This window comes from Hippichthys cyanospilos, chromosome 3 (assembly GCF_059441005.1).
Source record: "Hippichthys cyanospilos isolate Australia breed blue-spotted pipefish chromosome 3, RoL_Hcya_1.0, whole genome shotgun sequence".
In the NCBI taxonomy this organism is placed as follows: domain Eukaryota; kingdom Metazoa; phylum Chordata; class Actinopteri; order Syngnathiformes; family Syngnathidae; genus Hippichthys; species Hippichthys cyanospilos.
In genome coordinates, this window is record NC_142371.1 from 21,515,539 (window position 1) to 21,542,764 (window position 27,226).

The 27,226-nt window shown below is 39.1% G+C and overlaps 1 protein-coding gene across 1 annotated transcript in view; it reads right to left on the reverse strand.

Annotated features, from left to right (window-relative positions):
• Positions 1 to 9,152: 9,152 nt before the first annotated feature.
• grik3 (glutamate ionotropic receptor kainate type subunit 3) overlaps positions 9,153 to 27,226 on the reverse strand; it is a 105,384-nt gene continuing 87,310 nt past the window's right edge. Inside the window, exons 12-16 of the mRNA XM_088409745.1 lie at positions 25,714 to 25,832; positions 18,354 to 18,571; positions 17,010 to 17,235; positions 15,311 to 15,561; positions 9,153 to 13,380 (exon numbers count right to left, since the gene is read on the reverse strand). Coding sequence (XP_088265871.1) covers positions 13,009 to 13,380; positions 15,311 to 15,561; positions 17,010 to 17,235; positions 18,354 to 18,571; positions 25,714 to 25,832 — 1,186 coding nt within the window. The 3' untranslated portion in view covers positions 9,153 to 13,008. The remainder of the gene's footprint in view (positions 13,381 to 15,310; positions 15,562 to 17,009; positions 17,236 to 18,353; positions 18,572 to 25,713; positions 25,833 to 27,226) is intronic.

Genomic DNA, 27,226 nt, shown 5'->3' on the forward strand with positions numbered 1-27,226 from the left:
ACACCCTTTGAGTTTCTTCCAATTGTTTTTAATGCAACAGTTAGCTCAACCTTTCATTTTGACTGTCAAGCTAACAACGAAGCACACCATCAAATCACTCCGTCGAGAGGCGATGCCTCCAGGAAGATCGATGTATAATCAAGGTAACTATTTGACGGATTAGCGACATGAAAAAATCATTGCAATCAGAGAGACAGAAAAGTAATGGCTACTCTTATACCACCTGAGGATTCTTCCTTGAATATTTCTTTTTTTTCTGTTGATCTGTAAAAAAATACAATACCAAGTTCTACATTCTTTATCCTTTGCAAAGAACAATTAAGATGACTGCAGTTTTATGCATCGATTATGAAGCTCTTCTCTGTGTATCAATGTGTTCAAACGTATTACTGTATATAGTGACTTATATTTATTTTTCAGTACTAAAAAATAATTCTCTAGCAACGATAAGAAAAAAAAAAAAGGCCTCCCTAATCTGATGTGTGATGATGTGGCCATGCTCCAGCAGCATCTGTCCGACCTGGTCCAGGAACCCCGTTGGAGCGGCCGCCTCACTTCCGACCTCTCCATAATCCGTCTGCCAGATTTCCCCCTCGCTCTCTGCGTGTCAGCCATCTTGGCTGCGCTACAAAGAAAAAGCGGCTTATCGCAAGTTTTATTCACATTGTCGCCGGCTTGGTGTTCAAGGAGAAAGCTAAAGTCATGACTTAAAAGTAACAGGATGAAAGACACGTAAACATTATGTGGATTTAAGAGATTTGTATTTATATATATATATATATATATATATATATATATATATATATATATATATATATATATATATATATATATATATATATACTTTAGTTTATTTTTTGTACTTATACGGTACTACCATTATAGCTATTTTTACCGTTATGTAACAGTGGCCAACAATGCTAAAATTGCCTGGATTGTACAGTTAATATTTTTTTTTTTATCACAGCATTAGTTTGACCCTGGAATAATGTCCATTATTTCCTGTGGAAATATAGTTGCTTCCTATAATAAATGTTTATTGTTGTGCTTGTAAAAAAAAAAAACAACTGCATCTTACTGAGAACTCTGTCTAATATTAATTAGAAAAGCTAAATTACAGCCTCTAGGCTAAACACAAAAAAAAAAAAAGAGAAGAAAAATGAAAACACTTCTCCCAGGAGGATATTTCATAAAAGCAAAACATTATAAACTCCATTATAAACTCCATGAATTATTGCGCCAACACTGTATTACCAGCACTAATAAAGCTGTCAACGGTGCAGCCGATCAATATACTAGCAGTTCGTTTAATAACAATGTTATAACAAACCTTCGTCTAGAATGAATGCTTTATTTTTTAGAGCAAAACTGGATTCTAACGTCATCACTGACAAACAACCACTGAACGGACGGCTAACTGTGCTAATCTCACTAATGTTAGTAACCTAGTTGACTAGCTTATGCTAAATTTGTAAAATTAGCAAAGAGGCTAGTCGTGTTAGCACGTCAATTTACGCAGGTTAGCAAAATTAACTTGAGCGCAAGTGATATGAGCAAAAGGAGGTTAGTGAAGTTTGACCAGACGAGCAAGCTCAGCACACAAGCAAGTGAAGCTATCTTACTAATATATGCAGCGTAGCAAAGTTAGCATGTGAGTTTACAGTTTGGTGAAGCACGTAACATCACCGTTTCCCAAACTTAGAACAAAAGCATGTGAAAATAACCTGTAGCATGTGAGTTTACCATAGCTAGCGAAGTTAGCACATACAGTAAGTATATCTAAGATAGTGTATGTGTCTATCTAAGATAACAAAGTTAACAGCTGGGCTAGTGAAATAACCGCATGAGTTTAGCTAGACTAGTAAAGTTAGCATAAAGTCATACCGGAAGTCAGGGCGTTTAATTTGCACGTTTACACCCCAATACTGCAGCTGTAATTGAGCAAATGAGTTTACAATAGCTAGTGGAGTTAGCGCATGAGGCTACCTAAGTCCATGTGTTTATCTAAGCTAGCAAAGATAGCAGTTTACGTTTTATGTTATGACAGAATCCACAGCTTTTTCTGTCCCAGTTGCATCAAGATATGACTAATCAGAGGTGGCAGAAATAGTCACACTGTACTTAATTAGAAGTATACTTTAGAAAATGAATAAAAACCCTAGAAAGATCTTTGATGCTCCCTGGATAATTTTCCTCCACGTCAATGCTAATCCATGATCTCAATCCCTCCAGACTTCAACTGTGGTTGACATTATCTCTCGATTTCAATCTATTTTACATCATGCAATCGTCTGCAGAGGTTGAAAAGAGACAAGCCTGTTTTGATAAAGTAAATTGTAGAAAGATGTTTCTGTTTTAAAATGAGTGAAGTCCGAAAAGTATAAAGTACCGTAACCAAGAGTCAATATTTTGTTACTTCCCTATACCGTGTCTGTAATCAACATTGAATTCCACAGAATTCAGTTATTTTTGTCTTGCATTTTGGTGAGCTTCGTCTCATTGCGTTTATTTATGTCATACTGAAAAACTGCCACCGTTGCGCTAACGCGTGCCCGGCCACAGCAGTTTGCACCATTAACGCACAATAGCGTCATTATTTTCCGGTCAGAGGCGAAGCCACCGGTAGACCGCGGCTCAACAGATGAGCTCTCTCTCCGGTGGTGGCGGTCGGCGGTTATTGATGACCTCATTAGGATGCAGCCGGCGGCCCCCAGCGGAGCCCCGGCTTTTGAACGACTTCCTCGTATGTGACGCCCCCAAAGCGCCAAACACGCTTCCTAACGGTCAAGCTTTTGAGGAATCTTTCTGTCTGCCCGTGTCCATTTCCTGCTGGGCCACAGATGCTGTTTTTCAGTGATACTACAAATACTTTGGTATTTTACTTAGGGAGATTTTTCACGTATCTGCACTTGGATTTTTTTCCTTTTCTGAAAATTTATTACTTTTACCTCGTACATTTGGACTCATTAGCGATCGGTCCTAGGGCAGATAGATAGTAAACTTGAGGGGTACCACAAAGCACGGTTTAAAATCAGAAAATCTCCCCAAAGAGTTTTGTAGGGGAAATTTTGGTCCTGCGATTGTGTGAACTCGAACTGAACCGAGATTTTACGTCCAATCGAAAAGTGCCGTGGTTTCAAATTCCCAAAAGATGAGTATGATTTCCGCCCTTTAGAATCCCGAATGATAACCAAAAGCTCCCAAGTGTTTTTCCTCTGTCACACAAAGAGAATATCCCACAAAGAGCAGCTCAAACACGCCAGGAAGTGCATATCATTAGAGCGCTTTTCAAGATGAACACTCTTGATCATATATCACATCACCACATCAATGTGATAAGCGTTGGAACCAAGCCACGGATCCTTTGAGTTCAGAGATTTTCACCAAGGTCAATGAGAGGTTCCTTTTTAGGAGATGAAAAACACCCGGGATTTCACTTGGTCATCAGAAAACCACTTAACCGTGGACCTTCGCCGGGCCAAATTCCTAACAAAAAATGGACGAAAAATGATGCTACACTGTGCTTGTGTTTTTTAGATAGAGCTGATTTCCGAGTGACGATAACAGGCTGACGGTTTAGTTTATTTGAGGACAATTTACCTAAGGATGAAGCAAGAGTGTTGGGAGAAAAACCACACGGGCAAAATCTTTGCATTTTAGAAACCAGAGAGTGGCAGAGAGAGTGGCAGTTTACTGTTTAGTGCCCCCTAGTATTGTTATCAAGAACACATCTACCGAGATCAAGACATTATGGAGATTAGAGAGTATCAAGACAAGACTTTTGGAGGTCAAGACTGAAAAATATCAAGACTTTGATAGGTTAAGACAGAGATAAGACCAAGGCTTTTGAGGGGCGAGACAGGACCAAACAAAACATCTCAAGATTGAGACAAGACCAAGAATATTGGAGGTTGACGTCGAGACAAGACCAATATTTTAGAATATCAAGACAAAGACATGGTAAAGTCCTTTGAAGGTCAAGACAGAGAAAAGACCAAGACTTTTGGAGGTCAAGACTGAAATGATACCAAGACTTTTATAGGTTCAGAGATAAGACCAGCCTTTTTTAGGGTGAGACAGGACCAAAACGTTTCTGTCAAGAATGAGACAAGGCGAAGACTTTAAGACTGATACAAGAGCAAAACATTTGAAGGTAGTGACCGAAACAAGACTATAACTTTAGAACATCAAGACCGAAACAAGACAAAAGGTTTTGAAGGTCGAGACTGAGACGAGACCAAGACTTTTTGAGGTCAAGATTGAGATAATCCCAGGATATTTATACATTAAGACGGAGATAAGACAAAAAGTTCGGGCGGACAAGAACCAACCAAAACATTTGAGCGCCATGACTTTTAGAGGTAAACCTGTGATAAAACCAAGACTTTAGAATGTCGAGACCAAGACAAGATAGAGACTTTTGAAGGTTCTCACTGAGACAAGACAGACATTTGGAGATCAAAACCAAGACAACAAAAAGACTTTTGGAGGCCGCAACCTTTTAACACCATAAACAGATACACACATTTCCTTTATCGGCGTCTTGTCCCCTTGTGGCTAGTAAAAACAAACCTGCAGGCACGCTGCACTGGCCTATAAGCCGCAGGGCTCAAATTGTGAGAAAAAAGTTGGGGTTTATATTTAGAAATTTATGGTAAATTAAATTTGCTGATGGATGGATGGATGGATGGATGATAGATAGATAGATAGATAGATCTAATAGCCTGTTAATACTCGATCTTGATTAGATAGATAGATAGATAGATAGATAGATAGATAGATAGATAGATAGATAGATAGATAGATAGATAGATAGATAGATAGATAGATAGATAGATATATAGATAGATAGATAGATAGATAGATCTAACAGCCTGTTAATACTCAACAGCCTGTTAATACTCGATCTTGATGGATGGATGATAGATAGATAGATAGATAGATAGATAGATAGATAGATAGATAGATAGATAGATAGATAGATAGATAGATAGATAGATAGATAGATAGATAGATAGATAGATAGATAGATCTAATATCCTGTTAATACTCGATCTTGATTAGATAGATAGATAGATAGATAGATAGATAGATAGATAGATAGATAGATAGATAGATAGATAGATAGATAGATAGATAGATAGATAGATAGATATTCATACCCCCATCTGAGAAATGCTAAACTAAACAATGGCGTCAAGAGGCAGCCTGACGTACGGTTGGCCTCACGGCGTTGCTCATCAGCATGCTGCAGCAAGAATCGGGATTTGTCAGCCCAAGCATCCCCCCCGCCTGCGAGCGCAATATAGCTATAAGCGGCTTTAACCTAAAGGGATGCTTGCGCTTTAGCCTAAAGCGATGCCCTTGTGCAAACTACAGCTGTAGCAATAAGCCTACTTAGTTTCCACCTGCGCGTTAGCCGGCGGTACGGCGCTCCCGTGAGATCGAAATCGGCTCCTCGCATGCTTTTAAGACAGGATTCCCAAGTGTCAGACCGCGGAAGCGTTTGCGGTTTGTTTCTAAAGGTCAACAATGCGTAATTGTCGTATCATGCGCATGCGAACATGAGCCGAGCGTGAGTGTCCAAATTCGGGAGGGAGGGGGGCGGATCCCTACGGAGGATGCGCCTGACGTTATACATGCTGCCTTTGTTTTGTTTTTTTGAGAATACGCTGCTTCGGTCCTTGGCAGTTACTATCGTATTCCATCTATCACCATAGGAGCCTTTAGAAACCGAGTGTCCTGGTTTTAAAATAGAGGTGGGCAAACTTTAGGACTCAAGGGCCACAATTGATTTTCAAAACGGACAGATTGGAAATTCTTCCAACCCTCAGGTGTAGCTAGTGAAGCGCTGCCTTCAAGCTCCACATGCACACAACATCAACTCTTGACGGAGCTGTCAAGGTCATCCAAACCAACGGCGCTTGGAATTTGAGCAGGACAACAATGAGCAGTTCATCCAAGCGAGGCGGATATGTTCCAAAGCTAGTAGCCGCGGCTCTGGACATGAAGTCAGATTTGTCCACGGTATTGTAAACAATGTAGACGGAAAATTGTTTGAACGTGAACGGCGGTGCAACGAGTGGTAGTGCAAAAAAAATATTGTGGCGTTATAATGGAGTTCAAATCAAACTGTTGTGACAATAAGTGAAAAACCACAAAGTAACGTCACCCGAGTTTTCATGCATGTGTGTCAGTACCTGAATGTTTTAAATGTGAAACCTATTTATACTTTACATATTCCTGACAAAATATTACTGGATTACACATATTTACTTAAATCTTAAATGATTAAACCTTACACAACAACTGTACTGTTATGCCGTCTGCTTTTCATGTCTTGGCTGTACGTAGTCGGCATTATCTATATTTTTTTCCCTTCAACCACTCAAATTGTTCAGTGGCATCAGTTCCATCCTTACAGGATAGGTTAAATTTATAAACACCCACAAAAAATTGAAAAATTGTATGGTCTGTCTTTGTAGTCTGTGACGTGATGATGACACTTTGAATTGGTCTCTACCGCCACCTACCGTCTTGAGGTGAAACATAAGTCAACAAAGAATTTTCTGTTTGCTCAAGGCAACGTTTCAAAAAAAGCAGGAAAATCAATGTCATAAATCCTATTAAATTGCATCTCAAAAACTGTAATTATAATGGCTTGATATGGTCCAAAATTTGGACAATTATTATTTTTGTGCATTAAATCTCGCATGTCCAGCTGCAATCACATCGAAATGTCAGAATGGTTGCATTTTAAAATTGGACATGTTTTAACCATCTGCTGGAAATTTCAGCTCCCTGGTGTTTTTTTTCCTATTGATTCTCTTACGAAAATCAAAGGAATTTCCATAATTTGTAACAATGCCACAAAGGTTAAAATACACATATACATCATAATAGGTCAATGAGGCTTCAGTGTTACTGCTCCAAATACCCCATTTTGACAAATTTGGCAAGACCCCGCCCCCTTCTCTGTGCTCTCCATGCATATCAACTAGAGGAAATCATCCGTTTGAGTCCGCCATTTTCCCATCCAAAGCTCAACGGTATTTGATGGACCTATTTTGCGGACATGATCAACACGAGTGCCTTTCCCACTGAATTTATCGTAAAAAGCGTGCAAATGGAGCCTTATTTTTTTTTATTTTTTTTTATGATTCTCGCACCAGCGCTCGTTTGCTCTTCCCGCGCCGACCCCGGCGCTCTTTAAAGCGACTCCCGATGCACTCCCGCCGGCCCGGCTGCGTCCGAGGGGATTAATTGATAGTGAAAAGATAATAAATCATGGCTCATTATGCGCCTGCTGCTGCTCCTTAACACCATAGCACACAGCTGGGGATTTTTCAGCCTTCGTGATGTGATTTTTTTTTTTTCCACCTCTTAAAAATACGACAGCAGCAAGGTTAATCCTTTCTCATAGCCAGCGATTGGGTAGCATTCATCCATGGCAATGTTTTTTTCTTCAGTGATTTAACGCGATTATTTTTGAGAAATTCCTTCTTTTGCTTGGTGTAATGCAAGTTTTTTTTTATTTTAGATTTTTTTTTGGAGGTTATTATCATATTTTTGAAGGTATATCTTTTTTAACAGTCATAGTTTTTTTTTTTTGTTTTGCTTGACTTCATTTAATTTTATATATGGAATTTATTATTTATTTTTCTGAAAAAAATTACTGGAAAAATACAGTAAATTTGTACAATAAAAATGGAGGTATTGGTATATTCTAATTCAATACTTTATTCCAATACAAATGATATGTGATACATGTTGGTAGCTTAAAAATCGACAAAGTTGCAGTTACAGTTGAAGTCGAAATCCCGAGTTTTGAGAAAAACACGTTTAAAAATTTACCACGTCTACTAATCTGAATTTTTTCATACACTTTGATTACACTCTTAAGCTTCTAGCTGCTCGGAAATAAAAGTTATCTATTGTTTTAATTTATTTTTTAATTTATGCTAGACTTGATTATTATATATATTATTTAATTTTGTGAGATATTTTTTCTGCCAAGTAACCTCAAACCAGCCCCAAATATTTTTGGATGAAAATAGAAGACTTAAAACCGTGTTTATGCCATTCGTGCCTGATTTAAAAAACTTTACATTATAAGCACTATTTGTTTTATTTTTGGCCTGTATCCTGGCAAATTTTGTCACCAATATATATGTATATAATGTATATGTGAATAAAAACATTCGATGCCTTGCAGAGGAATAAAACAATTTGGCAAAAACGGACTTGTTTGAATGACAAACTCATCGCTATGGCAACGCACACATTTCTCCAACCACACAAAACTTTTTCCACAAAAAAAGGAAAGTACAATTGGGCATATTTTTTTATTTAAAACTTCATATAACCCATACAGCAAACTGTACAATTGAATAATTCACAGTGTGTTAAAAAGAAAATATTTCAATAACTTTTTTTTTTTTTAATTTTGATGCAATGTAGCTGAAAGTTCCCACGTTTGACTCTAATCTTCTCTTAACACGTACACGTTACTAGTACTGTATATATTTTCCCCCCTTTTACTGTATTTTGTATTTATTTTATGTGTACAAAACCTTACAAAAACTATATTCATAGAAATTCTCAATGTCCACAAAGAAAACCCTGGTTGGCACCAACATGTTTGAATTTATTTTTCCCCTTCTATTTCAGATTTTTTTTTACTGACGAATTTTAGAAGCAGCACAACTCAAAGAAGAAAGGCATTGTGACGTTCTCATCCCCGAAAACCCCACCCAAAACAAACATGAAAACGTCCGTCACATGTCGTACAGTTTCGTGTAGGATGGAATTGTTATTATTGAAACCAATTCAAACAAAAATGTAAATCAAATATATGAGTTAATTACCTCAACCAAGGAATTCCTGTATTTCACTAACCTGGCCTCATTATCACCAAACTTGGGTCATAACATCGACAAATATGATTATATATTTACTTTCAACCCCTCAAAATTTTATATTAATTTATATATATCATTTTATTTTTTTGGGAGGTATGCCCTTTTGATGTACAAAAAAAATGTAAAAATGTGATAATAGCAAAAGTAACTATGCTGTATATTTATATATTTATGAACTTGAAATAGAAACATCTTCTATTCCATAAATAGAGTATTATGACTTTTGAAGACTTGCATTCTGGGACTCCAGGCTAAGCCAATCACCAAAGTCTTTGAAAGGCTTGCAAATGTCACAAGTTGGCCGTGAGCGCCACCCGGTGGTTTTGGGATGTCAACACAAAAATTCTATTACGCTCCGTTTGCAAGTTGCTGTTGAAAGGATGAATGCAAAAATTGGGGGAAATGCATGATAAAAGACTGGCCTTTCAATATGCTCAAAATAATTCCAATTTGAATGGCAGTAAATGAGTCTGACATGGGCTAAATTTGACACCTATAGGGTGGACCACTTGACCTCCCGTTTGCAAGCATTTAGAAGGGACGGCAGCATAACATAATGAAAGTCATCATATTTTGACATTGTTTGCAATATTAAGGCCTTCTAGTGTTTTTTTTTTTTTTTTTTTTTTTTTTTAGTATGCTTTTCCGTTGATATCATGCATCAAAAACATCAAAAGCCCGAGTTGGGTCAAAATTTTCACAGGGTTTGAGCAGATGGGTCGGAAAAAATTAGATTTTGGTCAGAAATTTCTTGGTTGAGGTAATTATAATAGTTATAAAAAAACAAAATACCTTCTAGAAATATCAAATATAAAGGCCCGGCCGATTAATCGGCACACAACGTTCAACACATTAATGCAGTCAAATGCAGTGGCAACTATTCACATTATTGATGTTTTCAGGATAAAAGCCCAAAACTAAGTGATTTTATTTGTTAATGAGAATATATTTTTAAATTAACTCATTCACTCCCGAAAACGTTTTTATATGTTTTTTTTTTTTTAAGGAGTCAAGAAATGTAATATCGGTATCCATTTATATCTATTTTTTTATTTTTTTCTGTGTTGGGTTTGAGGAGGGTCGAAAAAAGGGTTGAGTCAACCAGCCGACGAATCGATTATCAAAATTATCGGAGTTGGCATCAACCCCCCCCAAAAAAATAACGTCAGCGAGCCCCCATCAAGTAGCATAAAAAAATAATATGTGTAGCCTATTTTTCCCATCTGACAGAAGACAAACCATAATACAACCGTAGTATAACGCATTTTCCTTGAAACAATAAATACGATTCCGACGTGGGACAAAGTGAGGGTTTAGGTGAGCTCTCTATTGAAATAAATAGCATCTATGACACTTTGACTGTGACTTCCTTTATAACAATTATAAATTTTAGCAAAATACATTTGTCTCCCGCTCATCTTATCTACACACTCTACTTTGCAGAAGGGATGGGATAAACAATTATACAACGGGTCTCTAACTCGACCGATGCTAGGTTTACACACTCATAAGATAGATTTTTTTTTTTGAAGGTTTTTATATGGATGTATTTCGGAAAAACCTCACAGAGGTTCGCCCGTGTGTTCAGGCGACACGTGCCGAACACTCGATAGGTCCGTTTGAGCACACGCGGATGTAATGATTGGAATTTCGGAGTTACCCAACAGTACACCTGGTCATTGGTTCTGAACGGCACCCGAATCGGAGTTTTCAAAATTTCGAACGCGGTTTAAGAATACGCCGCAATCCTTCGTAATCTCCGTAGTTCCCGTTTTTCATTTGATTGTTTCACATACAGGTTTAGCCTCGAAATGTTTTTATTACCGATATTAACTGCGATTACGCAACGACTAATGTGTATTACGACTTACCTAAAAATTACGCGACTGCGACATCGTCCCGATAGTCCACAGTTTAACAGAGATTTGAAAATTTACAGTCCGAATTTGGTCTGTTTAGGTGACGGCTTGACATATTTCGATCTGATTGAAAGTTTAGCTCAAAAGAAGAAACAGAATTTTTCAAACAGGATTTACACTGCATGTTTCTTTTTTTTTTTTTGCATCTTCACGTTTTTCCCTTTAAATCGTTATCTGACTTCGACCAAATATGGGGAAAAATATTCAAATAATCCCACTAAATGCCTGTTCGATGTCATGAAAATATATAACCAGCAGGTAAACGGGTTTGTTTAGCTGTGGCTAAAGCTAAACTGCGGTCAGGTTTTGGCTTTCTGGAATTGGATTTCCCATGACTCAAACACAGGCATGAAGGAAACCTGTCATTTGAAATGCACAATACCAGTCAAAAGTTTGGAAGGAGGTTGAGAAATTCAGGCTATTAACTAGAAAGTCCATAGTTGTGAATTAAAAGCAATTTCAGGTCATAATGCGTTTTCCACATCATAAAACTCACCGTGAAAATAACAAGATGTGCTGTCATCTGGGCAAATTAACTCCTGAAAATGAACATCTGTGAACTCATTGCAGCTAATAAATCATTTTCCACATCGTAAAGGTGACAGAATAAAAACCAAGATGTGTAAAGCTGTTTTTCTGTGCAAATTAACTATTGAAAATGTAATGCTGTGAACGTAACGTCAATTCATATCATAAAGCATCTTCCGCAATATCAACTTGACTGTGAAAATAACCACACACCAAGCTATCATCTGGGCAAATTAACTCTTGAAAATGCACATATGCGAACCTATTTCAGATCATAAATCATCTTCCACATCATACAGGTGACTGGTTAAATGCCAACACGTGCAAAGCTGATTTTCTGTGCAAATTAAATACTGAAAATGTAATGCTGTGAACGTAATGTCATTGCAGGTAATAAAGCGTCTTCCACATCATAAACCTGACTGTGAAAATAACAAGATGTACAACGCTATCATCTGAGCAATTTAACTCTTGAAAATGCAACAGCTGTGAAAAGTCATCACAGATCACAAATAATCTTCCACTTCATAAAGATGACTGAATACCAGATGTGCAAATCTGTTATTTGGGACAAATTAACAATTAATAATGCACATCTGTGAACTCATTCCAGGTAATATATGATCTTCCATACCATAAATGTGACTGAATAAATACCAAGATGTGAAAAGCTGTTTTCTGGGCAAATTAACCGTAATAACAATAATTTCAAATCGTAATCTTCCACGTCATACAGATGACAGGAATAAAAACACCTGCGTATCTTTAATCAAAAAAAAACTCTTAATGATGCTCAGCTGTCAAGTGAAAATCATTCCACATCATAGTTCATCTAATATAAAGGTTCCTTGGGCAAAAGAGGGATACTTTTGAAGAATCTAAAGGATCAAAATGATTGTTTTGATAATCATACTACTCAACATTACATCAATATTACTTCATGTCAAATCGTTCATCTAAAATTCATGACATTTTGAAATGAAGAAAATGACTGATTAAGAGGGTGTTTCTAAAATTTTGACTGGTACTGGATATGGAAATAGATATTTTAAAACAATATCTGACACCGGCATTATGCTTTATATGACATTGACCAATTAGACCTGCAGTGTAAATCCGCACCTTTCAGCGTAAGCGCAATTTTCCATTTGATCCGTTTTAGCCGTGAAGTGATGGGCTGCAGGTTCCCGACCCATTTGGATTAAACCCAAGATTTCACACCGCTCGTCTGTTGAAAGGTCAAATCTTTGGCAAGAAACGTTTTTTTTGAACAGATGAACAGTCCGTTGGTGCACAAAGTCATGCTCGCGCGAGGCCTACGGAAATCCCGAACAGGAAGTTACCTCGCACCGCTGATTGAATTGCTGTCGTGGTGAAATTTCACACCCTCAACGTCTGTGTTTTCAATGTTACTCAAAGCAGTCTGTTTGAGGTAACGTTACAACAACCATAACTGATAGTACGTCTGGTATTTATTGCCTTTTTTTTTTTTTTTTTTTTAACTTTTCACTCCAGTCTTTCAGCTGTTTGATGATGTGTTTTTGTGTTGCGCAGGTAAACGTGGGACCGATGACTTCTTCTCCCGGGAACGGAACGGAAAGGTACTTTCGCGGGGTCTTTAGGTCGCCGGGCCCGCGTCGTCATACCTGCGTGGCCGACGCCGCCATTTTGAGTTGTCCGTGTTTGCTCAGCGTCCCCATGTCGCCGTGGTTCACGGCGAAGCGGAGGAGCCCGTCGATGCCGTTGTCTCTGGTCTCGGGCAGCGCCCCCGACACGTTGCTCAGGAGGCCCTTGCCCTGCGGGGAGCGCAGGCTCAGGGAAACACGGGGGTCATCCCAGCGCTGCAGCTCAGGTTGTCCTTTCCGGGGAGACGGCGGTCGTTGTAGACGTGCATGTTGATCACCGCATCCGTCTTGGCCGCCGCGGCCGGAGGGGGCTGCGGCTTGCGTTTCACCCGCCTCTCGCAGGTGAACGACAGTCTGATCTCGTCCACCATGGCGCTGCACAAAGACCTCTGGGCAAAAAGGGAGGAGGAGCGCGAGGGGGGGGCCGGCACAAGGGGGGAGGGACGGGCGGGTAAAGGCCTTAGCTTTAATTCCTTCTGACGGCACATGGCGTTCACAAAATGCAGGCAAATGTCACATTCATCTTGTGTGGAGCGCGTGGATACCGCGTACGATGCGGTTTTTATTTTTACCCGACGTTTCCGAAGACCACTTAGCTTAGCGATGTGAAATCCGCTCGGTATGCCTATTCGTATTAGACCCAACAAAGTATCGCAAAAAGTACTGGCTGAAAAGATACGAGGAGTCTCAAGAGGCACTGGATGAAAATATACGGGAAGTCTATCATTTTGGTTGGTTTTGGAAATATCCAGGAGTGATACAAAAACTGTCCTTTGAAATTTTGTTAAATTGCCACCAAAACATTACAGTTCTCATCAATGAGTATAACGTCCGGCCAATACAATTTCTAATAAATCAATTCCAAGTTCAGAGCTAGTTTTGAACTCTTTCAGTGCTGAGCGTTATTAGAAAAGGAAACCTCTAGAGGGCCAATATATTTCGCATTTTCACTCACCTTTCTAGGCCAACAAAATGTGCGCTATGTCTATGTAAATATGGGTGGTAAAATACGAAAAATTGACTTCCATTCCTTCCTTTGAATTGCATGAAGGTAATAGATGTACTGTAAGTGTAGAAACACTGCCATCTGATGGTCAAAATTATTACTACAGTGCTCAATTGGCTTATATTAGGTAAGCATTAGTCAGGGGTGTCAGCTCCTCTCTATAAAAAGAATGTATTTGACCAGAATTGTTTAAAAGGCGAAAATTTTCATCCATGGCACTGAATGATAAGCTAAAAAATAATGATAATAAATAAAAATTGGCATGTGCATCTTTCATAAATAGATCCACAAAAAAGTGTCATCAAAACATTGGCGTTCTCGTCATTATGACGTCTGGACATTAAAATTTCCAATGAATCAGTTCCACAAGGTTAGAGACAGTTTTTAATGTAAGAAAATGAAAATTGGCAAGTGTATCTTTCATAAATAGACCCATAAAAAAACATCTTGAGCAGCACGAGATGAAAATATACTGTAAGTCAACCATTTTGGTTGGTACTCAATTTAGAAACAGGAGTCAACCAAGAGAAATCATACAAATATTAAACTCACCCTTGAAATGATCAAATATTGGAGTTCTTGTCCTTGATCACGTTAACATTTCCAATAAATCAGTTCCACAAGATCAGAGTCACTTTTTCAAAGTAAGAACATGCAAATGCAAGCAAAATTCCCAAGGAATTCTGACACCGATTTCACTTCATGCGAAATTTGCTAAAGTATGTTTATTACAAAAATAATCCAAAAAGTCATGCGTATATGAACATACGCACATTTCTACAGTTCTCTCCAAGACACCCAGAACAAAAATCGGACTTTCGGAATATTAAAATTAGAAACACAAGAGGTTTATGTGCGTCAGCGTGCACGTCTTAGCTAGCTTGCATGCGGAGCATAAATATGTAGCACGCGGCTAACGCGTGTGAAATGTTCACGGGGTGGGCAGCGTGTGTGCGAATATATCAAGCGACACCGCGAGTCATTAGTGCTGCTTTGAAGGAGTTGCGTACTCGAGCGTACTTAGCTTCAACTCAAATGAGCCCCTTACAACGGGAAAGGGGTCATCTGCGGCATCGAGTAACGGATTAAATTCCCTTTGCTCTAATTTGCATTCATGCCTATTAAAAGAAGTAAATATTATGGCCAAGCAGGAATTAGATTAGCCGGGGGCACGCAAATCCTTTTATATCATGTTTGAACTAAACGGCGGAACGAGCGCGGCGCTTTTGGCGATCCCGCAGTATCGAGTTCCTTCGCAAAAAAAAAAAAAAATGAATGAAATCGGGGAGGCTCGTTCACGGGGACGCCTACCTGTTCGCGCTCCGCCGTCTTCCTCAGTTTGTAGACAAACTCGGCGATGGCCACGAAGACGGACAGCACCAAACCGGATGCCAGCACGATGAATATGCCGCCCAGGTTCTGGATTCCCATGGGGCCCGTCTCTCGCCGCTCGTCGTCCAAACACCTGCTCCCGCTCCACCATTTCTCCTTCAGCATGTGGAGGCGGCCGTCCTCCATGATGTTGAGGATGGCGATGGAGATTTTGTCTCTGTACGGCGAGCCTGAAGGCAACAGTAGGTGGTTTTGACTTCTTTGCGTGGAGCGCCAGCTGCATCGCATTGTAATGAGCTAGGTGAATATGACGGCCCCCCAAAAAAGGTCTCAAAAGGTAAGACGGCAATTTCATAATCTGTAATGGTTTATAGTTGGGAAATGTAAACAAATGAAAAAACAAAAACGCTGCACTACTAAGCCCAATTTGAAGGGAATTGCTTTGTTTTACCACTAAAATCAGTTACCGTATTTTCCACACTATAAGGCGCATCTAAAGGCCTTCAATTTTCTCAAAAGCTGGCAGGGCGCCTTATAATCCAGTGTGCATTATACAACGCATAAACCACAAGTTTTTTTGGATAAAAAAAAAAAACAACATAAAATAACTCAATTGTCATGTAAATTCTTCATTTTTTTTAATCTCTGCATTCTAGTTATAAATATATTTTTTACAATCAAAATGTTTGTAACACTTTGAAATTTATACACAGTATATATGCTTCTATTTTTAAGCAATTTATATGGGAACAAGGCGCAAAAAAAGCAATTTTTTAGCAAAATACAGCGCAATTTTATGAAATAAATCGAGAAACTTTTTAAATAAATTATTCACTGATTGAAAAGTCAGACTGACTATTTCATTTCATTTCCGTTCCTTTTAGCCCAGCTCCATCTAGTGGTTGCAAAACACAACCCCAGCCACTACTAGCTTCTATTCTATGCACCTTGTTATGCGGTGTGCCTTATATATATATATATATATATATATATATATATATATATATATATATATATATATATATATATATATATATATAAAAACAGGCCATTTTTTGAAAGTACGCTTTACTGTACAAGCCGGTGCGCCTTATACGGTAGTGTGGCAAATAGAATAGGTCAAAATGAGACCAATCAAGAGCAGAAATGGACTGATATGCTCGGGTCAATTTGTTCATTGGTTTTCTGGAGGGATTTTGTGCAAAATGACTAAAAAAAAAAAAACTGTCCAAAAAATATTAAAAGCTGGTGGTGCACCAAAACAAGCAATGGAGCCATATGTCAACATGAGCCTTACAAAAGTGTATTTTGGTGTTCAAAGTACTGCTGTGGTATGTCTTTTCCACTGTTATAACTGAAAATTTATTTATTTTTGTCATTCTTTTTCAATCAGAAATGATCGCAAACTTGTGATATCCACTGTTTTTGTGAGAGTCTTTCCCCCTTGAAGAGTCCATGTAAAAAAACAATGGCCCAAACATGGTTCCAGTGGTGGCGGATATTTTTAGTTAACCTACAGTATTTTCAAAGTGGACAGACCAGACTTGGTCGACTTTTTTTGCAAGTTAAAGTGTACAGTACAGATTTTCTTCTAAACCACAGACAGTCCCGTCACTAAGTGGACATAGATGCTTGTAAACCAACAACGCAATATCTTGTGGTCATTTTCAGGTCTTACCGAGCGGAGTGCCGATTCCGTAGCCTTTGCTGTCGATGAGACCCCCCACCTGGGTCAGGTTGCAGTTGTGCCTGGTGATGTAATCGATGGTGGTGGACTCCATAATGAGGGCGTAGTCGGACTTGAGCACCCGCTGGATGCCGTCCTCGATGGACTTGACCAGCGACGTGCTGGGCTTGCTGCTCATGAAGGCCCACATCTTCTCAAAAGTGGAAACTTTTGATTTCTGGCAGGAGCGACAACCACGTGAGAAGACGAGTTATAGAAAATATACACCGACGGCTTCAATCTATTTTAGGCGCGGCGGAGAAAAATTCTGTAAACCGAACAAAATTATTATAACCCCCGAGCCTCGAGCGTATTTTCTGACCACCATCTAGTTCTTTATCCGCTAAAGCCGCCAATGAACATGATTCCATTGGCTTTGTCACAGGATTATAGAGGATATTTTACTGAAGCCGCACGCGCGTTTATCCTCATAAGTGTTACTCGAGCAAGAATAAGCAGGCACTCCATTAGTCTTGGATCCTGCCAGACGGGCGTCCCGTAGTATTTCATGCCGTTTTGTACCGGGGTCACATTTATGCCGTGTCTAATCCAGAATAATTGCCGTCTTAACGACTGAAAGCCATTTCAAATTGCCGGAGAGGGGTGTTAAAAAAAAGCCCCCCTCTTCCCCGCCCCTGTTTGCTTAAAACGAGAATGTTGATATTTGGACGTAAAAGTGACAGCCTGGAGATACGGCGGGCGATGCCAAGTGGCAGCCGAGGCGCAAAGTTTAATGAGTTTTTAATCGGACGTGTTCTTTCGAGACGGTGGAAAGACAAACTTGGCATGGATGAAGAAAGTAACGCGAAGCTGGCAATCATCCCTGAACGCTCGAAGAATAGTTGGCGATGGGGACTTCGCAGACAGGTGAGGAGGATTATGGATTATTTCGAGGCTAGGTTTTGTAACCAACAGGGCTCTTGCTTAGATATAGAGAAAAATGTCATGCAACAATGGGTAGGGACTGAAATTTCATCATATAATTCAATTCACAGACAAATATGGATTCCCAAAGTACAGAGGAGCGGAACAGCCGATGTTCGGTTGAATAATTTATCGTATTTCACTTGCAAACGCATCTGAACGTCGTCCCAAATACATTAGTACTCGCGAATATGTTCAAAAGCACTTTCCGGTTAAATTCTAATAACATAGCATTCTTTCCCAGATATTGCCTTATGATATTAACGATTATGATATTAGCAACAAGTTTGAAGAAGGACTGAATCTTCGTAGAGAGGATTAACAAATAGATTGGAAATACACCGTAACTTGAGTAAACCAATCACAGCATACCTTGAAGAAAGTCATGGTGGCGCCATCCCGAACCACCCCGTACTCAATCTTGGTCTGCTTAGCGATATCGTCCGCCGATTCCACCGGCGAGTCCATCCTCTCCACGATGAGGAACGCCGCCAGGTTGGCGGTGTAGGACGATATGATGATGAGCGTAAAGAACCACCAGATGCCGCCAATGATCCTTGTCGAAAGGGCCTTGGGCATCAGCTCCGATCCTGCGCACAAACCAGACACTGTTCGAGCATTTTAATCTCTAAAAGGACTCGTCTGACCAAGGACAATTGCCTCCGTGTTTGTTAATTAGCCGGCAGGAATAATTGCGCCGTGTTCCAGGTAAGATAAATGCGAGGGAAATGTTCAGCAGAACAAGCAGGTCAGGGTTGTTAAGCTGTATCACTTCCAAAGATTTATATGAGAAATAAAAGCCTTTATATTGTTCATGGTAATCCTGTAGAATTAAACGGGAGTCATGAATGTGTATCGTCTTTCTACCTGTGCATCAGCGCACCACTTTCACTGGTGTTAGGACCGAATACAAAAATGTCTTTAATTATTCTGTTACTCATTCAATTGTTTTCTATACTGCTTGTCTTGTATCCCAAGTGAGTTCAAGTCGTCTCTGAGGAAGGAAGCAAGGCACGGAACAGATTCGAATCCAGAACCGCTCCTGAAACGTGACACTCAATGTAGATTATTCAATGAAGAAAGAACATCTTTCTAGGCCAACAGAACATCGTGTGCTATGTATGGGTGTCAGCATATGAAAAATTGACTTCCATCCCTTACTTTGAATTGCATGTAGGTAACAGCTATGTCGCATGTGTGAAAACACTGCCATCCAATGGTCACATTTATCACTACAGGGCTCTATTGGCTTATATATAGGGTAAGCATTAGTCAAGGGTGTAAGCTACCCTCCATAAAAATGTATTTCATGAGAATTGTATTACTTATTATCGGTTTTTCTATTTTACAAGATGAGAATTCTCGTCCATGGCACGGAAAGAGTCAAAATTGTCGAAATGATCTGAATTTTCACAAGTTGAACTACTTTTTTTCTCGCCCTTCATGTACGCATACTTATTGCGTTGACTTAACATGAACAATTTGAAAACATTTGGTTTTAGGGTGGAAACGAAAAAAAAGACTTTTTTTTCCATTTTTCTTCTTACTGACATGACAGACCAAACCAGGAAATGATTCTTACTTCACTCATATTTTCACTGTCAATTTGAAATAATGGCTTGTTTTCAAAAAAGAATATAAACTAAACTCGTTTTTCTAATCTGACCGCTCATTTCTTCCTGACTAAACTGTAATTGTAAGTCTGTTGGTCGGTCGTTTTTGTCATTACGAAATTATCCCCAGAGGTGAATATGATACAATTTTTGCTGGTCTTCGGTCCCAGATGGACTCTTCACCCGGTGAGCGCCGAAAAAATTACAGACGAAAACCCATCTTTTCGTCGTCACTTTCTCGTCGTTTATCGACAAAACGGGCATCCGTCAGCGACAGACCGACGGACTATCCCTACGATTTGCCCACCTCTGTTCATTAAATCCAACATAGTCCCATCAAAAACAGACCAGACCATACCGCACTATAAGGCGCACCTAAAAGCCTTATTTTTTTTTAAAAAAGCTGATGGTGCGCCTTATAAACAGGTGCGCCTTATATATGGATCAATATTGAGATTGGGATTGGTAGATGGGGAATGAAGTGATAAAGGAAGCTTTACCTGTTTCTTTTGCGTGTTTACAGTCGAACAAGGTTGGTCATATTGACATTGAGTTATTATGCTACTGAGAGTTTAGAGTTATTATGCGAGTTATTATTGTTATTACTTTGAGTATTACTATATTGTGATTGAAAAAGTTTGAAAATTTGTCATTAATTGAGGGGGCACCTTATAATCCGGCGCGCCTAATATATGGAAAAAGTTTGAAAATACGTCATTAATTGAGGGTGCGCCTTATAATCCAGTGCGCCTTATAGTGCGGAAAATACAGTAAGTAATTTTCCAATAACCAAGCATATGAACTGTAAATCCCCACAACACCCCCACCTATCTCTATATGTTACATGCGACGTTAGATACGTCAAAACCGAAGCAGGCGTTTATTCAGGTATCATTCTTTATCCTTTCACGAGTTGTATTCCAGGACTAGAGGACTCCATAAACGGAATCATTTCAAGCATTCCAAGCATACGGACCGTAAAGCCCAGCATCTCCGCAGAGCAATTCAGCTTCAGCAATGGCCCACTGACTGATGCTAAAGTTACTTTATATCTCATCTCTGACAACCTTTAAAATACCCTTGCGGTCCGTGTACACTGTGTTACTTTCCTGAGAAGATTTATGACAGCAATTCTGAAGAGTAACAAGCCCATGTAGGAGAAAAGGGGAGGGGGGTGACGGAGAATGAAAAGGGGTGGGCCGAGTGCTGCGCTCTTTAACCTCTTCCACCAAATTTGATTGCATTCGTCCTTTGCGGCTTGACGGAGGCTGGATGTGGTTGCAAACAAGGCAGGGACGCCGGCATCCCTTAATTCGCTGTGACTGCGGGGAGGGACGAGAGCAGCGTGACTTGTGCTGAAAATTGCTAGAAGCCACGGGATTAAATTCCACGCCGTAAAAAAAAGCCGCTGTCAGCACGGGGGGGGGTGAGGGGTATACAGTATGTGTCGAGGCATTTGGGACTCTCCGATAAATGCAAAAAGTAGATCAGTCGTGCGCTGGCAGGGTTATGAAAACGTCAATACGGTTGTTCTTACAAGGGGAACTGTTGATGTTTAAGTGCGGTGCGCTATGACGGCTACGCTCACGGGAACGAAAGCAAGTTTCGCACACGGTGTCCGAGATTTTCAAAAATTCAAAACGCAGACGCTACACAACACTGCGCTACACGACTGAAAATCAAACATGAAACAATTTCTAAGCAGGAAGTATTTATAATCGTTTTAGCTAAGTATTATTAAGTCGTTTTTCACCGGGGTTACGTCCGAAAAAATAACCGAAATCGGTGAAGAAGAGAATGGACTTTTCGGGGATTGTTTATTCATATTTTTTGCTTTAGTTATTTTGTTATTAAATAAAAACAACTTAAAATCGCTATTTTGGTCTGTCTAAAAGATTCTTTGAACAAAAGTTAAAGAAAAATTGAGAGGTAAACCTGCAATAGATATTGCCATAAATGAAAATCCATGTAGTAGAGGTTCAATATGTTCAATAAATAAAATTGCCATTTTTTGGACTGAAAAGGAAGAAAAATTGCAAGAAAAATATCGCTATTTTGGTCTGTCTAAAAGATTCTTTGAACAAAAGATAAAGAAAAATTGAGAGGTAAACCTGCAATAGATATTGCCATACATGAAAATCCATGTAGTAGAGGTTCAATATGTTCAATAAATAAAATTGCCATTTTTTTGGACTGGTCTACCTTAAAAGGAAGAAAATTTGCAAGAAAAATAGTGATGTAAACCTGCAAAAGTCAATCTCATGGTTATAAAATGAAAATTTGCAATCGAGTAAAGCCAAAATAACCAAAATCGTGATGTAGCGAGGGAACACTGTATTAGCACATTGAAACCATTTTTAGTCCATTTCCTCCAGCCTTTAATTTTTTGATGCGCTGGCCCTTTAAGCGAGCCATAATACAAACCCGTTGAACAAATGCTTATGAAAATTTGACCTTCAAGTTAAATTTACTCATACCTGCTGGAGCAGGTAGGTAAACGTCACTCTACCACTATTTAGCAATAACTTGCTTCACGTTCCAATTCATTTGCTCTTAATTTGAAAAGAAAACTGCAAGTTAAATTTACTCATACCTGCTGGAGCCCTGTTAAAATCCCACACATCCCCTGTCGTATTATTTTCAGGAACTCCTGAAGATAAATCGTGTAACACCATCTTTTTTTTATTTCTGTTTTGTCTACTAGAAAAAAAAAATCACATCACTTTTGACATCCGTACGAAACCTTACAAAACAAAAAGCATTAAATGTCACTCTACCACAATTTAGCAATAACTTGCTTCACGTTCCAATTCATTTGCTCTTAATTTGAAAAGAAAACTGCAAGTTAAATTTGCTCATACCTGCTGGAGCCCTGTTAAAATCCCACACATCCCTGTCGTATTATTTTCAGGAACTCCTGAAGATAAACCGTGTAACACCATCTGTTTTATTTCTGTTTTGTCTGCTAGAAAAAATAAAAAATCACATCACTTTTGACATCCGTACGAAACCTTACAAAACAAAAAGCATTAAACGTCACTCTACCACAATTTAGCAATAACTTGCTTCACGTTCCAGTTCATTTGCTCTTAATTTGAAAAGAAAACTGCAAGTTAAATTTGCTCATACCTGCTGGAGCCCTGTTAAAATCCCACACACCCCCGAAGTCCCTTCAGGTACTTTTTTTTTTTTTTTTGAGAACCACAATTTTATATAATACAGTATGCAGTCAAATGTACCACACGGTATCTACTGCAAGACGTACTTTGTCGAAGTCTCTTAAGAAAGCTTCTTGTTCCCTGCGCTCATCTGCCAACCTCGGTGACAGCGGCGGAGACGGAAGCCATTTCCTTGACGTGTTTAAAATGCAAATGACTGTGTTTAAGTGGAGGCAGAAGTAAAGAAAAAAAAAAAAAGAAAACCAGCAGCTTGTCTGTGGGAGTGAGGTGTCGCAGACGACACAAAGAACACAAGACGATGAAGTGCAAGAGCAACAAAGAGCTGGAAATGTGGTCGGCGCTCCACAACAAACATACGTGTGATCATTTCCTGCTACCTTGACTCCATGTTGGAAAATGCATTTCAAATGATGCGACTTTTGTTTCTTACTTAAGCTAAACTCTTTGAAATGAAAGAATTCAAAGATAGTCCTTGAAATGCTTTCTAGAAGAGTTTCCTGACCTTTATTGAGCCGAGACGGACTTTTTTTGAAAAAGCTCGTGGCAAACCACCAAACAAAAATGTCATCAATACAGTAAAAGTAATAGGCAGCGAGCACCCCCATAAAATCTTTATAACGGCCGCCACTAAAAGCCGAAACTGTAAATATATCAGAAACTGTGATCTTTAAAAAGAAATGATCTCGAATCAATTTAAACCCTTCTAACGGCATTAACCTCAAGAGGTCAGGCAATTCAATCTATTAAAACTCTTGAAAATCCACAGCTGAAAACTTGAAGCCATTTATGTCATAAAGTATCATCCACATCACAAAAGCTTACTGACAAAATACCAAACCAGGACTTTGACAACATTTCCCTTTTGTCCTAAAATGGCTTCTTCACTTCTAAATTTTCGATGTGGAGCCGCCCTATTTATGGTAACCGTCCAAAATAAAAAGGATACCTTCATAGTCAAATTTTTCATAGGGTCAAAAAATTCAAGATAATAACTCTTAAAAGTGCGCAGCTATGAAGTGAAAGTAATTTCAGCTCATGAAGCATCATCCACATCATATAGCTGTCTAACAAAATGCCAAATTCAATAAATCCCCACAACAGACTCTTCTTGTGAGATGACGTGTCAACTCTCGTCCAAAAAGTCTTCTCCAGCCCTAAATTTTCGATGTGGAGCCTTCTTATTTACAACACCGGTCAAAATTTAGCGATACCTTCAAATTCAAATATTAAGCGGTCAAGAAATTCAGGCTATTAACTCTTGAGAATGCACGGGTGTCAAAAGATGTTTATTTCAGATTATAAAGCGCCATCCGTATCATGAAGCTAACTAACAATATCAAAACAAGGAACCTCGACTATGCTAGTTAGCTAACAGCGTTTCATCTTTAGTCCACAAATAGCTTCTTCAGGGGTCAAGAAATTCGAAATATTACCTCTTGAAAGAGCATCGTCAAAAGAGAAAATACCAAATCACAGAAAGTCTATCCGTTTGTTCACGATAATCGCTTGTTGAATTCTTAATTTGACATTTGGCACTCTTTCCATGTCATAAAACAGAAAATACCAAATCAAGGTACGTATACTCTACATGTTTGTTGATGATATTTCACCTAGTCCAGAAGGATTCTTGAGTTCTAAATAGTAAACTGAGGGTACGGTTTAGTAAACCAAGCAAACGGTTTGGTAAACTGAGCGAACGGATTAGTAAAATGGTTTAGTAAACCGAGCGAACGGTTTTGTAAACTGAAAGGACAAATTAGTAAACTGAGGGTACGGTTTAGTAAACCGCGCAAACGGTTTGGTAAACCAAGCGAACGGTTTGGTAAAGTGAGCGAACAGATTAGTAAAATGGTTCAGTAAACCGAGCGAACGGTTTGGTAAACTGAGCGAACAGATTAGTAAACTGAGGGTACGGTTCAGTAAACCGAGTGAACGGTTTGGTAAACTGAGGGTACGGTTCAGTAAACCAAGCGAACGGTTTGGTAAACTGAGCGAACAGATTAGTAAACTGAGGGTACGGTTTAGTAAACCGCGCAAACGGTTTGGTAAACTGAGCGAACGGATTAGTAAACTGAGGGTACGGTTCAGTAAACCGAGTGAACGGATTATTGCAAATATATATTTTTTTTCATATCCTGGCACCAGGGTGGCTACGTAAAAAGCATATATCAGGACAAAATTTTTGGGCACCCCTGATTTACACAGTAGCAATAATAAATACATTTCATAAAATTTCATTCCATTGGCAAATTTTGCAGCCTGATGTTGATCATTCTTGGGTCATTTTCTAGAATTTTTTACAATTTTCATCGTATTTTAGCCAACGGATGACAAACTCCTGGTAGTGTGATAATTAAGTGATCGGTACTGCATTGAACTTGGATATGTGACCATCCGGGTGAAATTTCAGCTCCCCCATTGCCTTCTTTCCCTTTGATGCAAAGGTCAACAGATAGGACAAAATACTGGACCGGGGTTAAACCACAAGCGAGACATACGCAATTAAGCTTCTCTGAATCCGTCGCACCTGCGGGTTTCGGAACAGCAGACAGCTGGCATTCGTCAAAGATGTCCCTCAATATTTCCGTCCCCTCTCGGCACACTCTCAGGGTCAGCGACGGGTTTTACGGCGGGAAATAAACGCCTCGACACGAGCTAGACAATCCCTGACAAGTTTCCTACTTCCTTCTGTTATTTTTTTATTTTTTTTGTAACAGCAGGTGGATGACAAGCACCCCGCTATGTCACGTAAGACGGAGCACGCCGCCGCTCTTTCCTGACGGGTGAACATCTCGAAAAAAAAAAGAAAACAATCGCAGGGAAAAAAATATCCAGCGGCTTGTCAGTTAAAGAGGCAGGAAGTGGAAGCTAGCAGAGGGCGATACGGCGGCGGCGGGGTGACGGGATGGTTTTTGACAGCGAACGGCGCCGACGCCGTACCTTGTTGCATCAAGGAGCCCACTCCGAACCAGAAGCTGTTCAGCAGCGTGAAGTTGTTCTCCACCACGTCTGATCCCGGGTTGCAGGGGTGCGCGTCGTACCATTCGTAAGGGCTGAATCTGGAGTTGGAAACAAAGCAATGCAAGTTTCCACTTTTTGAACCGCATCGCCGCGCGGTGCGTTCGCAGACATCGGGAGACGTTTTGTAGTCGAGTCTGAACTCGACGGGAAGTCTGTAACCGTAACTCAACTTTTGGATGGAGCTCCGATATGGAAATAAAAGCATCGCCTGAAAAATACGTCAATAACAAAAAGAAATGGAACAATGCAGTGTATACCACGTGTAAGAATGTAAGTCATATTTCGGTGTTTTTGGCAAACCAAAAAAAAAAAAAAAAACACAAATTGAAATGTTTTTAATGTTTTTACTACTACAAAACACTCAACATCAGGTGTGGGCAAGTAAGAAAAAGGAAAAAGACCCCCCAAAACACGTTTTTTCTAAAAATATCTTTTTTTTTTTATTTATTTTGAACAGAGAAAATTCTGCTACATGGGTGATGATTGCATAATTATACAAATCAATAAATATCCGGGAAATAAAAAAAATTGTCTAATCATAAAAGTTATTGTAAGAATATGTATTCTTCTTCTTCTTATTATTATTATTATTATTATTATTATTATTATTGTTGTTGTTATTACTATTAGAGTTATGTTATTACTATTATCGGTATCCCTGTGGATACTATTATTATTTCAAGTTATCAGTACTTGCGACCGTGACCGATACCAATTTCGGTTAGGGATTAGAAAAATAGAAAATTGGCATATTTTTTTTTCTCGTTTTATATTATAATATTGCACATAGAATGTAACAGGAACTAGGACTCGCATTTATATGTTTTTTTGGAAGAGTATGTCTGTTTTTGGAAGGCTCAACAAATCAATACATTCACATTAATGAAACCATCTAATTATTGTTTTGAAAAAAAAATCTTCTTCTTCTTCTTCTTCTTCTTATTATTATTATTATTATAGATGGGCTCGTCCCAACACCAGGTATCGGTATTGGCTCCAATACCAGCCTTATTTCAAGGTATCGGTACTTGTAGTAGAAGACATAATTTGCTGATACCTTCGAGAGCGTGAATGTAAAACCTCTCCGGCAGAGTATCTGATACTAGTATCGGATGCCCCTGTGAGTAGCAATACCTTGATCACGGCCAGTTGTTGGCCCAATACCAATACTTGGTATCGGTACTAACGACAACAATAATTATTATCATATCAAATATTTGAGACTTTCTTTACCCCCTCGCAGATCTTGTATTGAAAATAAAACAACCCCAACATAACACTTTCCTCCTTTTGAAAGTTATTTGGATAAATACGAGGATTCCCTCGTCGTACTCCCCACGAAAATATCACGGATGCCCTCTTTGTATTTATGATAAATAATAAGTCTAATGCATGGCGGGATGAAGGCGAATACGGCCAAGTGGATCATGTC